General features: G+C 37.7%; 1 protein-coding gene across 9 annotated transcripts in view; it reads right to left on the bottom strand.

The window, feature by feature from the left end:
* Window positions 1-14,985, bottom strand: part of CHD9 (chromodomain helicase DNA binding protein 9) — a 240,894-nt gene that overhangs the window by 23,786 nt on the left and 202,123 nt on the right. For 7 of the 9 annotated variants that reach the window (XM_040498014.1, XM_040498017.1, XM_040498015.1 and 4 more), the window contains 8 exons: window positions 13,916-14,019; window positions 13,321-13,438; window positions 12,628-12,685; window positions 9,319-9,361; window positions 7,911-8,130; window positions 5,175-5,377; window positions 1,251-2,159; window positions 98-261 (listed from right to left, as the gene is read on the bottom strand). In XM_040498014.1, coding sequence (XP_040353948.1) covers window positions 98-261; window positions 1,251-2,159; window positions 5,175-5,377; window positions 7,911-8,130; window positions 9,319-9,361; window positions 12,628-12,685; window positions 13,321-13,438; window positions 13,916-14,019 — 1,819 coding nt within the window. The remainder of the gene's footprint in view (window positions 1-97; window positions 262-1,250; window positions 2,160-5,174; window positions 5,378-7,910; window positions 8,131-9,318; window positions 9,362-12,627; window positions 12,686-13,320; window positions 13,439-13,915; window positions 14,020-14,985) is intronic. The other 2 variants (XM_040498016.1, XM_040498018.1) reach the window with 1 other exon arrangement.

Genomic DNA, 14,985 nt, shown 5'->3' with positions numbered 1-14,985 from the left:
GTGACCTATTTTTCCGCACAGTAAGTTACCTACCATGAAAGCAACATAGAGAAATACTCAAAAAATGATCTGTTCTGGTAAGACATTACTCATTTACCTTTGGCCAATAAGAGGCTGCTAGCATGTATCCTCCTTGTAAGATATAAGCAGACTCTGGTGTCCCATTGTTCATCTGGAAGCTATCTTGGGTCTCATCCTGGGTAGTGCTCAGTGACGCAACACTTTCTTCATCGTAGGCTTTCACGTGAGGGGTACCTTCTGCTGAGAACAATTATAACTGTTTTAAAAAGACTGCATAAAAAATTTTTATATATACTTTTCAAATCTTATATAATTATTCAAAGGAAAAAGTTAGAAGTAAAAACAAATGACAAAAAAGGAAAAAAAATCCACCTAGAATACAATACAGTGCCCATTGTTAAAAAAAAAATTATCACAAAAGCAAAATAAGTGGCATTAAAGAGTTTGAGGGGGAAGGGTTAACAAAACATCCCTTTCTGCATGAAAATTTGACCCTCGGTTAACCCTGTAGGTCTGTTTCCCTGGACACATATAAACTCCAGAATGATAAAGTGCATTTGGACTGAGGGGAGCATAAAAACCTGAGGAGTACACTGACATCCTCTCAGAAGGGGACCTGTACATCGGGGCACGTCCTTGTGGCAACCCTGAAACTTGTGCTCACAGAGCCGTTACAAGAGACGCTGGCTTCTGCAGGATCTGAGGCTCCTTAGGCCAGACTGGCTCTTGCACCCGCTCGCCATCAACTCATTGCCTTGCACCTGAACTGTGGGCTGCAGCAAGGACAGAGCCACCTGACACTCCTCTACAGGCAAACTGTAGTTCCTGTGTCATTCTGAGGAGACAAGGAGGGCCTATGATACTCTTGTTGGTCTGACGGCTTAATCTAAGAACCCTGCTGGCTGTTACAGAATATGATCTTGATGTGTTCACTGATCAGCATGTTCAGAAAAAAAGGAACACTAAACTGAAGGTGATCACAAAGAAACCCATTATTGTATAAAATGTCTAATTTCTGTTTGATTAACCCGTTTTGCAATGCCTTGAATACTGAATAGGGAGTGTGCACCAGTAACACGAGTTTCCTTTTCGATAGTGCTTCTCTAAGAAAATCTGTACATATAAGACTTACGTTAACAATTTTAAGCATGCTTAAGTTATGTGAACCAAATTCGTTTTCATTTTCACTTGAAATGTCTTAAAATAGCAAAAGCACTTTATGCATATACCTCGCTTTGGGACTTCTTCTTCTTCACTGTCACTTTCTTCTGATGAAGATGAGGAGGAGGATGATGAGGAAGAGGATGAGGATGAGGATGAAGACGATGCTGAAGAACAGGAGGAGGATGAAGAGGAACTAGAGCCTGATCGAGAGTCGGAACAAGAGGAGGAGGAAGACGAGGAAGAAGATGATCTGGAAGAACAGGATGATCTCTCAGAATCAGAGTCAGACTCAGAACTAGATTCGGATCCTCTTTTGTGGACTCGCTGTTTCTTAGAAGCTGGGTTTGGAGTTAGGGGTTCTGTTCTGGCTGCAACCATGCGTCTGTCTGTTTCACCTTTTCCACCAGATTTCTGGTCTCCAGTGGCCTGCGGTAAAACACCATTCTTTGGACTTACAGGCTCAGACTTTATTAGTGTCCTGGTTTCCTCAGAAGACATAGATTCTTCTTCAGAAGACTGAGGCTCCTCTTTAAGATTTTCACTTTTAACTTTCATATCCTCTAGAATAATACCTTTAGCATCTAGGAGCCTAGGTAGAGAGGTAAGAGGAGAAGCAGAAAGTGCTACTTGATATTGCTGTAAAAGTGGGGTAGAAGTCCTTGAAGGAGCCATCTTACTTTGACTGTAGTTCCTTTGAGCTGCCATAAAGGAGAGTTCAGGATCACGAAGAATGTGATAGTCTGTTCGGCTCACCCCATGTTTCGCAGCTCCAATGAGCAAGTCCCTATCATGAGGGCCACATTCCCACCAGACTGGTAGGTCTGGATTTGGATGGCAAAGCTTCAAGCGTTCAAACAATTGTGGATGTCGGAGGGCCTGTTCCCGTACTTTCCTTAGAAGTTCAATGCGATACAAAGTCCTTGAAGCACGTTCTTCTGTGATTGGCTGGATAAAAATATTTGGATCCACCAATTCTATGTTAAGACAAGAACAAAAACATTAATCTTGGAAACACTTTATTACAGAGTTAAACAAATAATGCAACTTCTAAAATGCAACTCTACTCAATATCACTGTGTAGTTTCCAGAATTTTTAAAATATTTTTTAATGAGAAAAAATACAAGTTTTTAAAAGTACCAAAATCCATACATACAGTGTATAACACTGGATCTTCTGGAAGTGGGGAAAACGTAATGTTTTTGGGAAATATGTTAATATAACTAAGAATTTACTTTTAAAAAATTCCCTATGAGCTATGTCCTTACTAATCTGTGTCTTTTATTATTTTTTTAATGTTTATTTATTTTTGAGAGACAGAGCACAAGTCGGGGAGGGGCAGAGAGAGAGAGGAAGACACAGAATCTGAAACAGGCTCCAGGCTCTGGAGCACAGAGCCCGATGCCAGGCTTGAACTGGGGAACAGCAAGGTCATGACCTAGGCCAAATTTGGATGCTTAACCGACTGAGCCACCCAGGCACCCCACTAATCTGTGTCTTAATCAAAGAGACAAACACTTACTTGAACTCATTTATAAATACAAATTAAAACTGTTAAATCATAGCCGATAAACAAACAGAAGTCCACATATTTCTAGCTGCACCAAGGAAATTCAGGGCATTGTGGTGAACTCACAGGAACACTTAAGGCTTTCTTAAAATTTCAGGGAAGTGCAGGAACACTGTCAAAGGCTATGTGAAGTAGTGGCTTGAGCTGGCTCGGTTTCAACATTAGATCTTGCTATATTCCTTTCGATGCGGTTATATCTTTGTGGGCAGAGATACTGGCAGTTCAAAAATCGACAGGGGCTTGTTGAAATAATGCGGGCCCACTTAAAGGAGCTGGTAGTGGCCAAATCTAGAACAATTTGAGTATCAAAATAATGAGAGTATTGGGTTCTAACCTATAGAGTAAAATAAATATCTAGATCAACAGATGAAACGGAAACAACAGTTCTTGCTTGTAGCAGAATTCCACATTAAAAGCTGTTACACATAAGGATCTACTCATGGATACTAATGCCAATGGGTGGAAGTTTGAGGAGAAACAGGATTTGTGTGGTTTCAAAGTATCTCCTCAAGATATCTGTTAACTGCAGGGGAAAGGATATCAATTTTACACTGGAGAAACATGGCATAAACTACTGTAACCAAGCAATCAAGGGCAATACCATCAGTGTTAGCTATCTTGACATCATGAACCCATTGATATGTTCTGAGAGGGACACATCATTTCTCTGTACTCTTGACAAAAATGCATAACCTCAATGCAATCGGGTCACGAAAGACAAGAGAGAAACTGAGGGTCTGTTACAGACTGTAGGAAGCTAAGGGGAAAGACCAACTAAATACAATGTGGGATCCTGGAACAAAAAAGGACATCAGTGGACAAACCAGTAAGATCTGACTAGGCATTCAATTTAGTTAACAGCATTGTACTGTTAAGTTTCCTAGTCTGATAATTATACTGTAATTAGTCATGTAAGATTTTAACATTAGGGGAGGCAAAGTGAGAGATGCATGGAAACTTCTGTGGTTTTTTGCAACTTTTTTCAAAGTCTAAAAGTAGTTCAGAATAAAAAGTTAAAAAAAAAAAAAAAAAGACCATGCAGACATCAATGTAGAACAGGAAACAAGAGTGGGCATATCCATTCTACCTCCAGGATGTGACAGTTGTATAGTCCCTGACAGGTGTATACATCTCATTAGTAAGTAACTGCGGTTATTTAAGAAAGAAAAGTAGTATTTTTTTTCTTTCAACTTCTATTATGTTTTCAAACAATTACTAGATTGTTGGAAACAAATACTTAAGTTGTTTGGATCTAATTATTCATTAAACAGAACTTCTGGCCTCAGGTGCTGTGAAAAATTACTGAGACAGTAAGGGATCTATGAGCTGAGGAAGTTTGGAAAACTGATCTAAGTAAAACCTCACTCACATTTCTAACAAGAAAAGTACTTTTTCGATCATTATTGATTGTCAGTAATTAACCCTTTCTTTTTAAAAACTGGAGTCAAAGTGGTTAATTTATTCATCACATTTTATATCGTTCGGGAATTAAGAAAATTAAAAAAAAAAGAAATGAGGGCCTCTCAGTAATCATGAATAATAGAAGACACAATACTTTGCTTTATCTCTTTAAACCCATGGATAGTCTCTCAAAAGACCTTTAAGTAGACTACTCTGGATTATCTGGTATTTGGGTAATCAAGTGATGGGCTACTCTATTCAGTAGACTGACAACAGATCTGTTACAACATAAAATTAAAACAAACCAACCAACCTACATGAAATTTACGTCCTTTTATTAGCCATTTATATTTTGACTACAAAATAGGATTAGGAAGTCACTGGGTTTAGCAGTCAGAAATCATATTCAACAAAGAATGGAGATAGCTGCTTATAATAGCATGATTGAGAGGAATTGCTGACAGGATAAGCGATTTCTCTGGGCTTCAAAGACGATGAAAGTCGCTCTCCTGGGTGAATCTGTCTTGCCAGTGCCTTGGCTGAGCATTAGCACCTCTGATTGGTTGTTGTTCTCTTTTTTTGAAGGCTCTGGGTGATTTTTTTTTCCCCTACTAAAACTCTTTGAAATGTTTTTAGAGAGGAGGCCTCATTCCTTGCAAAATTATTCACTGAATAAACCCTGTAAAACAGTTCCTATGAGATGGACTAAAACTACAGGTTAGTTTTGTTTATCTGAAGCTACTATTTATCTTCTACCTCCCCCCGATCATCAATCTAATATTGAATAAGCACTGGCTATTCCTCAAAACTCAAGGTGCAACTTTATTCTCTTTTGATCTAATTTTAATAGCAGAATTAACAAATAGGGGGAATCTCTGAACATAGTTAATTTACAATTTTGAAAAATAACTGATGTGTTGAATTAGACAGCATTGACATAAAAAAAGTTGGAAATTTCAGAATTTTAGGGATTTTTGCCTCTTTGACCAAAACCAGGAAAAAAATAAGTTTTATACCTACCTTCTTTGGAAGGAAGACGACAAACCCTCCGACACATAGACATGAATGCATACAAATACTTCTCCAAACTATCATCAGTTTTCTTATGCAGCCTAGCCATAGCTCTAAATTTTGTCCAGTCAAATTGGCCTCTGTCAGGATCAAATACCACTCCAAATGTGGACACAACTCTATAAAAGTCAGCTTCTTCTCTTCTTGTCCATCTATTTTGAGTCAGATTAAAGAAAGAGCCACACTGGTCATTAAAATAAATATTAATGCTGAATATAATCACTATAATAAAATTTAAAACATTTCAAATACCTAACACTTTAAAGGATTAAATGCAAGGGTACTGCCTTGCAAATATATGCTAGTTGACTCATCTGTCCAACCATGCTTCTCTTCCTTCAGAAAATAATAGTTTTTTGCACATCTACTACGTAAGAAAATATGCAGGGGATACAAGATTACGTAAGACATGATGACCCTACCTTTAAGGAAACAGTGAAACATTTCAAACATATCCCTAGTGTAAGGTGGTATGCTGTAGTTGTATGCATTCTAGGAAGCAAGGATTTTAGGAGAGTGCAGAAGATGGGAGGTCCAGTTCAGACCTGAGTGATCAAGAAAGCATCACAGAAGTAAGTGGCGTTTAACATGGAACAAGGCTAAGATCAGGTAGGGAATTCTAGGAAGCAGACACAGTATAAGCAAAGTAGGAAGTAATCTACATTTGGGGGAGATGATGAGCATTCCAGTTTGACAAGGATATGGCTCTATTGGAGGCAGAAATGGGGTCTGATTATGAAACACTCCATACCTGGCTAAAAATAGTCTCTATTCAGTTGAAAGCTCCTAAAGATATTTTAAGAGGGTAATATTACCCTCACATACCACAAATCTCCAGTCTAACTTATAGACACTTTTCCCTGGTTAACTTAGAGAATTGTGAGAATGAGAAAGAGTGTATGAGACGTTTGAAAAACATCAACAGGCCATTTTTATCATAGTGCTTCATTAAGAAGATTCATGTAATAATGCTGCAAAAATAGCCTGGGAAACCAATTAATTCTTATAAAGCTTACACCTGAGTGATGGAAGTAGGAATAGAACAGAAAGGATGAGTTAAAAGACTACACAGAACACACAAGAATATGACACAGTGTCTACCCTCAAAGAACTTACAACTTAGGAAGACAAGACAGGGAAAGGAAAAACGTCCTTATAACATCTTGTATTAGTGTGATAATGAGTAATTTATTTGGATAAGTGCTATATGAGTACAGGAAACAGAATACTGTGAGCTGGCCTGTTTGAGAAAAAATTAATATAAGAGATAGGACAGGTGTTGGGCTCTGAAGGATGGGCTAGGTAAGGACTAAAGAGGAGGAAGAAAGGTATCCCAGGTGATAGGAACAACATAAGCTAGGGTACTGAGTCAAGAATACGTAGGATATTATGTCAGAGGAAATAGTACTGGATAGAATTAGAAATGCATGCTGACATCTAAATTGAAGAGACTCTTGGACTGAGGCTTAAGAACTTAAACTTTATACCTACAGTAAATAAGGAGCCATTGAATATCATGAGAAAACTAGTATTTTAGGAAGATTGATCGAGATCTGACAGACCAAGGGAAAATGTATGTGGTTAAAGATGGCCATAAATTCTTTGCCGCTCTTCCCGTGGACAGGTATACTCTCTTTCCCTTTTCTTTTAAACTTCATTGGCCCTGTGACTTTTTTTGACCCATAGAAAGTGGCAGAAGTGATGCTTTATAATTGCTGAGACTAGGCCTTAAGAAATCTCCAGCTTTTATTGCCTTTGTCATTGGGAATGCTCCCTCATTCAAGCTCCCAGCTGGCAGCCCAGCACCGACTGCCAGCTGTTTGAGTGAGGCCACTTCCTACCTGCTGGCCAAAAAAACGGGAAGCAGAAGAACCACCTGGTCAACCAAGAGAATCATGGGAAATAAAAAAAAAAAACACTGGTGTTTCAGTCACCACATTTTGGGGTGGGTTAAAATGGAATTGTAGGTAACTGAAACAGTGTATTTACAGAGATCCAGAACATTGAAAATCTTGTTTCAGATGAATTAAACTCTGGTTACGATGGATGTGCTGCAAATAAATACCAAAGAACAAAGATATATTTTCCAGAGAACATCCAAGGATCCAGGTTTAACAAGGAGGCCAGGCTATTGCTAAACATTACTATTCTTTTCAGTGTAGTCTATCCTCTTTAAGAAGTTAAAGCTTTTGGGAGGAGAGTAGCATGACTGTCTTCTTAACAAGGACTTTTGCAGAAAGGTATACTATTTTTTTCTCCTTTGATATGAGTGGTTGCAAGGGTTCATCCTCTGTATAAAACAGATAAGGACTTGTCTTCCATACATTCTTACATTTCATAAATGTCAATATAAAGTAAAGTAGAATGGACTTTATTTCACATAACTTAAATGTATGCTTTATTAAGAATTTAATTCTTGAGTTTGCTCTGCAATTTCATTTTTTTAATACCTCAGTATTCATAAATAACAGAATAATGATTAAATACGAAGAGTGCAAGGAACGATAAAATGCAATGATCTTTATCTGTTTGATATATTTGTGTGCATGCATAAAAGCACTTTGCTTTGACCAACTTCTCTACCTATATGTTTTTCACAAAGTGAGATAATCACACTCTAAGAGGCTTCGGAATGAAAAACTACATTTAGATACTAACATTAAAAATTTAGTGCTACTGTCTTACCTCTGCTGTCTTTCTATCTTGGCTGCCATTTTAGGATTAAGAGTGGCTTCTTCATAAAGAGGCTGCATGACACTGGCAGGCACTGAGAACGTGGGCTGTATCTGTTGGATTTGTCTGTTTTTATTAGTACGCTGATATGCAGTGATGAGACGCCTCAAACGTGTGGTTAAAGCTGATTGAGTTGGCCAATAAATTTTATCACCCTCCATCAGCTGACCATCTGTATTTAAAGAAACTCATATCAATAAAAAAAAAAAAACCTAAAAAATGAAAACAATTTTGACCCTCCCCCCCCCCACCAAACTAAACAGATGATGAAATGAAACTCACAAAAAGAGCAAAATTTCCTTACTTAAAATATTTTTTCTTTCAATCTGATTATGTGGGGGAAAAAACCCACACAAACCAAACCTCTCATTATAAAAAAGTTTTCTTTTAACTACAGCTGTAAAAACATTACAACAAATTTTTATAGCAGCTCAAAGAAAGTAGGTCACAGTGGAATAAAGAACCACAATATTATCTATTGAACTTCGCTTACACAGAAAATACAACTTTTGCATTTCCAGGCCTAATACGTTTTACTGCTTGGCAAATACTCACTTGCCTTAATTTAAATGAATTAAAAATCAAACTGAAATCTTTGGGAAGTTGAATACTGTAGACACTTTTAAGTAATGCCTTCTTCTGTATTAAATCTATCTCAATTTATGTGAGAATCAAAACATTTTAAAGGCCATTGGTGAGGAACATATATTATAAAAAACTCCCTATAACAATGCTGTCACTTTTATGCTCTTATTCACCTAATAAAGTGCAGGACCTAGCTCTCTGTTTCCAGGGAATAATCTTCTAATTACATACACCATAATTAAGCAGTAATCATTCATGCTAAGCCAATGCTATTCCTTCTTCCCTAGTCAAACTATGAAAAGATGAGGCCCGACTTCACTTGGGTGCCAGGTGGGAGTGAGTGTACTCTAACAGTATGTTTCTATCTTGATAAACAGAAGGAAGTAGAAGGAAGACCCTGCAAAGGAAGGCTTTGTAGAAAAGGGGTGTGAGAAAGAATGGACACTAAGGTGCATATGGAACTAATAAGTTGTTGGATGGGTTACTGAATTAACACTTTAATGATGAAATCCCATATGCAAATTTAATAATGTAACCATAAAATCATCAAAGCTTTGATTCCATAAAAGCTTAGTGAGTCACTGTGTAACTATTTGTAACTAAAAATACTGTTACATTTCCAATCAACTAGTATGTCTTATAATGATTACAACTGTCTTCAATAAAAATTTCATATGCATCAAACATCACAAAAGTGGAACAGTTTATTGATTTCATGGTATCATGAGAATGTGAATTTTCAATAATACTAAATAAAGAGATAAATGCAATGTACCTCCATCTGCTATAACAAGATCTCCTGGTGAAGAAACATCATCCTTTTAAAAGAAAACAGAAATTTGTCACAGGGTAATTGGGTCAAGATACACTGAAGAAGAAAAGAGAATCAGGTTTCTTAATATAGTAGTAGAGAACTTTTTGTAATAGAGTTTTTAATGATTAATTTATCAAAATTAAAAATTTTAATTTCTTGTTCTAAATTCCCACCCATTTACAACTTCTCTGTTGCCTTTTACACTTCAGACCAATTATTTTGCACTACAATTTTCCTCTTCCGTGATCACTTTTGGTCCAGTTACTTTCCCCCCACCCTTCCTCTACCTGCAAATATGCCCCAGGCTTTCTTGCTAACAGTTTTTTTTTTCATTCTATATACCAACTTCCATAATTTATTCATTCTCATATCTGATTATTAGACAGCCAGCAAATCTTTTTTCTTTCAGCCTTGAACAGTTTGCTTGTGGTATATATCTAATCTTTATCTGTCAAAAGAGCAGCTCCAATTAGGTATTCCAACATTACTGTAAACATATTCATAACTTTGGTGGTTTTATTCCAATGACTACTATTTTTTTAAGTTTATTTTAATTTATTGTTTATTTATTTTTTGAGAGGGGTGGGGGGGGGAGAGAGACAGAGAGGGAGAGAGAAAGAATCTGAAACAGACTCTGTGCTGTTAGTACAGAGCCCAACGTGGGTCTTGATCTCATGAATTATAAGATCACGATCTGAACTGAGATCAAGAGTCGGAGGCTTAACCAACTGAGCCATCCAGGCACCCCAATTGTTATCTTTTTAAAGTTTATTTGTTTACTTACTTATTTAAGTCATCTCTACACTCAATGTGGCACTCGAACACACAACCCTAAGATGAAGAGTTGTGTGCTCTTCCAATTGAGCCAGTCAGGTGCTACCAATGACTACTATTTTCTATTGTTATTTTAGAAAAGACTGAAATTAGAACTACTGTCATTCCTTTTCAAGTGGGTCTTTTAACTCTGGTTGCTTTTAACATATTCTCTTTGTTCGGAACATCTGTAATTTCACTAGGATGTTTTTTTAGAGTGGACTTAATTTTTTTTATCCTGCCAAGATTCACTTTATTTCTTGAATCTCAGGATTCATGTCTTTCATTAAGTCTGAAAAATTCTCAGCTGGTATCTCTCTTAAAACAGGTCTTCTCCTTTATGCTCTCTGGCCACTCCCTCTGGAATACCTATTGGACATATACCAACCAGACATCATCATGCTATCCTCCTTGTCTCTAAAAGAGTTTTTCGTATTGATTTATTGCCTCTCAGCCCTAAATTCATTACCTGTCATACCTTTTACGGGCCCTAAGAAAATGGATCTGGCCTCTTTAAATACTGTGTTTCACCAGCCAGTATGATGTCAAGCTTTGTCAGTAGTGGCAGCCAGAGACACAGTATGAGGAAAAGGGTTTTTCTTCTTTGGTTTGGGTGAACTCCTCCCGTGCTCACCTCTGCAGTTCAAGCAGCTTCTTTAAGTGCCTATTGGCTAGCGGCTTTCCTTGGTGACCTCGCCCTTGGGTGGTTGTCTAGTGAAGTGCCTCCAGTGAGACACTTCCCCAGGAAAAGGTCCCTTGGCAACCCTGGAGGGTAGACTTCGGCAAGTTCCAGAGGGTGGATTTCCAGCAAGTTTCGCCACCAATGAGGTGTGGCCACGCCCTCCCAAAAAAGTGAGGATCTCAGCCCTGCTGGACACGGGGCTCTTCCTTAGGTGCTCTGCATCAGCCCTCAGAAGAGTACCCACTCCTCCATTCTTCAGCATTCTCTTTACTTCTTATCAGCCAATCTCTCATCACTTTAATCCACCGATTATAGTCAATCATTCTACAAACCTTCCCTGTTCAAATTGCTATGTGGTCTCTCTCTCCTGATTGGGCTAAACTGAGCCATCGTGCTACACTGTGGATCCTTTCCTCATATCTATTTTCTAAATAATGTCTTCTCTCAAGATCTGGGTCTAATCTGCCTCTCCAGCACAATGTTTAACCTATTTGTTAAGTTTTAACTTCTAATGACTGTATTTTCCACTTCTAAAGTTTTACATAATTCTTTTTCCATATGTCCCTACTCTTTTAAAATCAGATCCATCTTTCTTTTGTTCTTGGATCTTTCTTTAATGTCTTTAACCATTTAAAAATTACTTATTTTCTATTTTAATAGATCTATATCAGAAGTTCTTAGAGGTCTAATCCTGTTCTTTGTTGTATTTGCTAACATTTACTCCCGGTAAATTGTTCCTCATATTTTTAAAATTTTTGGATTTTGACCTCATTTCACAGAGGGTTTTATCTTCAGGACCAAGTATAGTCTACACTGAAGCTGTTCTTTTTCCATAATTCTTTTTCTTTATGTTTCTACTAGGTACCTCAGGGGTATTACCAGCTTGGGATCCTTTTATGTCACATTTTTGGCTCGAGAGTTCCTGGACCATGCAGGTGATGTAAAAGAAATCAAACCATAAACTCAAGAGAAAGCAGGCCTATGGCTAATGAATTCTCAGGGGAAACAATTTTTTTCCCTACCCAGAGCCCACGCTGTTTCTTGGTGCTGTTTGTCAGAGAGTGCTTTCCTCTGAGGGTTTTCATTCAGTATAGGATTTCCATTCTCACTGCCACACTCTGGCCCTCACTCTCACTTGTCCTCATACAGCCATCAATATCCAAGCCCCTTGGCCACAAAGACCAACACACCTTACCTGACAGTTACCACACCATCTAGTCCTTTACCATGCCCTTGTTAAGTACTACAGAATTCCTCATCCTTTTTAACATCACTCCCCCCACTCCACAGACTATTTTCTGTATTTTCACCAACTCTGCTTCTTCCTTTTGACTTTCTATAAACAGAACACATAGAACTATGTTTTCACAGCTCAGAATTCCTCTCCTCTCTACCTTCTACTTTAAACCCTTTATGTGGGTATAGTTTCTATCTGTTGCCGTGTACTTGTAGTATCTACTTGTCACTCTCTGCTTTGGGATTTTTGCCCCAACACTGTGCTTCTTAGTTCCTAGCACTGCAGCACGTGGGCAAGCTCCACTTCATCCACACGTCCACGCCAGCCTCCGGCTTGTCTAGAAGGGAGATCAGGCAAATTCTGAATGATTATTTGTGATGTCTGTCAACCTAAGTGGATCACTAACTTAGCTGCTCTTCTGAAGAACAGAATTAGGTATAAGGAAAACATGAAAGAAAAACACACAAAAGAAACAGCAAACAAAAGAAACCATGGAGTGACTAGAATTGAGGATTTTAAAATAGGATCCAAAGCATACCTCCATATCATCTTTAAAGATAGCTGGGGCAGGTTTGTATTCTGGATCTTCCACATCCCTGTTAAAATACCAACAGATGCCACAATTACTGTATTGGACTTAAAACTTCTCTTGACAGGACAAATGGGAGTCTTGTTGCAAGGACCTTTTAGTGTGTTTTCAGACTGAAATTTCTGTTCTTTAGCCTGAGGACTCGAAGCCACAGCATGAAGGTGGTTCTATGGCAAGTCAGAAGAAAGCTACCTCTAATGGACTCTTAGTACCAAGTTCACTTTTAAATGTGGTAATATTAACCTCAACATAGTCTCTTACTTTTCTCTTTTGGTAAGAAAACAAAGATGGTAAAGGCCCTTACTTGTTACAATGAACAACATCATATTTCTCTTCAACTGTAATATTCTTAGCTGTCTTCTTTCCTCTTATGCCCTCAGAATTTTATGGCCTTAATGGCCATGACCATTAAGAATGGAAAAATGAAGGACTCATCACAAGAATGGGTATGGGGCAGGTCCAGCCTCTTCCTTGATCATACTGTTGGATAAGCAGTAACTTATCAGATGAGTATCATTAGTTCTTTCCGATTGTAAACTCCAATTCTCTTACCACTGCATTACTTAAAGATAAACATCACTGACAGAATATGTGATGTTGATAGAGATACATGGAGAAATCAAGACCCTGAAGTGCACATACCCATCCATATAATCATTTGCTCTCTGTTCTGCAGCAACTGCTTTCTCATCAGGTTTTCCCACTCTTTCCAAGAAGCATAATGCTGGGTCTGCTCGGATAGTGTTATATTTTTCATAACCTGGAGGGATCACCAATTGTGAAAGTAAAAAGGATAAAAAGAAAAAAGATGTATAAATATAAGCATTCCACACATTTATGGTAGATAATGTTCCTGGACTAAACGGACCATATGTTAAAATGATATACATTAAGCATGTTTTCCAGAAATTATCACAAATTACATGATCTGGCATGTGTATATTTAAAAATTTAGATTAAGTTTATCAGTTAAATTGAAAAAGAGGAAAACCGATCACACAGAACACACTTGACCTAAGAACTCTTCCTGAGGGGAAGTTATGTGAGACTTCTGCCACCCTTTCATGAAGAAGTGTAGTGACTGACAGACATAATTTGGTGGTGTATGCTGTACCTGATACTGATAATAATATGAGTGTTTCTGAAATAAAGCTGTAGGTGGAAATCATCAAACTGAGAACTAGTTGAATTATAGTATACACAGAAGACGACTCTACCTACCTTACTTCTCACTTACCATGTTTAAAAACTCCGATAAGAAGGGACTTATCAGCGTCAAAATCCCACCATTCAGCAGGAACTTCTGAGTGGTCTGGTTCTGGGACCCAAACATCAATGTCACTTTAAAAAAGAAATCACAATATGGCACTATGAATGATTACAAACAAATTAAAGAGGAGGCAAAACTTTACCTAGTTTGTAAACAGCATTATGGTTTTTAAGAAAAAGATGTTAAGATTTCATTTCATTGATCTTTTTGTTTTCCATAATTGCCACCGATAAAAATTACAAAATCGCACAACATAAACAAAGTTAGCATAAAATGAATTAATATTCCTAAACTCAACAGAAGAAATGTTCTAACAGGTTTACTTTACTCTTAACGAAGCATATTCTTTCCACTGGTTTCCTTTAGATACAGACAAAATGTTTTATGGGAAAGTAGAATCTTATGTCAGCAAACAGCCTGACAAAAATCAGCTGGCTCAAGTATTTCATTTTGTACACCAGTGAACTGAGGCCCTAGAAGGGCAAATTAATTGCTTTGGGCTGCAAAACAAGTCATATCTCTTCTAGATTGCTATTGGTAAGAAAATCCCACTGAAAAATTAAGCATTGCTTACAAGTAAAGGAAAATGGAAAGTTGTTTTTTTTTCCTTTTTAAGTATTTATTTATTTTGAAAGAGAGAGAGAGGAGGGGCAAAAGGAAAGAGAGAGAGAGAATCCCAAGCAGGCTCCATGCTGTCAGTTCAGAGCCCAATGTGGGGCTCAAATCCAAGAACTGCAAGATCATGACCTGAGACTAAATTAAGAGTCAGATGCTTAACCAACTGAGTCATCCAGGTGCCCCCATTTTCATGTTTTATTTACTCATAAGACTTAGAAGCCTTTTGTTTTCATGGCCATCGTCCTTTATTTCCACTATATTAGTGGTTAAATATTGGGTTCTTGTGAACTAGCCCGGGAACATATTGACCATTTATCAGTTTCTTTCTTTCTTTCTTTCTTTTTTAAGTTTATTTATCTATTTTGGGGGAGAGAGAGAGAGAGAGAGAGAGAAAGCAGGAGAGGGGCAGAGAGAGAATC

This window comes from Herpailurus yagouaroundi, unplaced genomic scaffold (assembly GCF_014898765.1).
Source record: "Herpailurus yagouaroundi ecotype Mexico unplaced genomic scaffold, PumYag 190, whole genome shotgun sequence".
Classification (NCBI taxonomy): Eukaryota; Metazoa; Chordata; class Mammalia; order Carnivora; family Felidae; genus Herpailurus; species Herpailurus yagouaroundi.
This window is presented reverse-complemented; position numbering and strand designations above follow the sequence as displayed.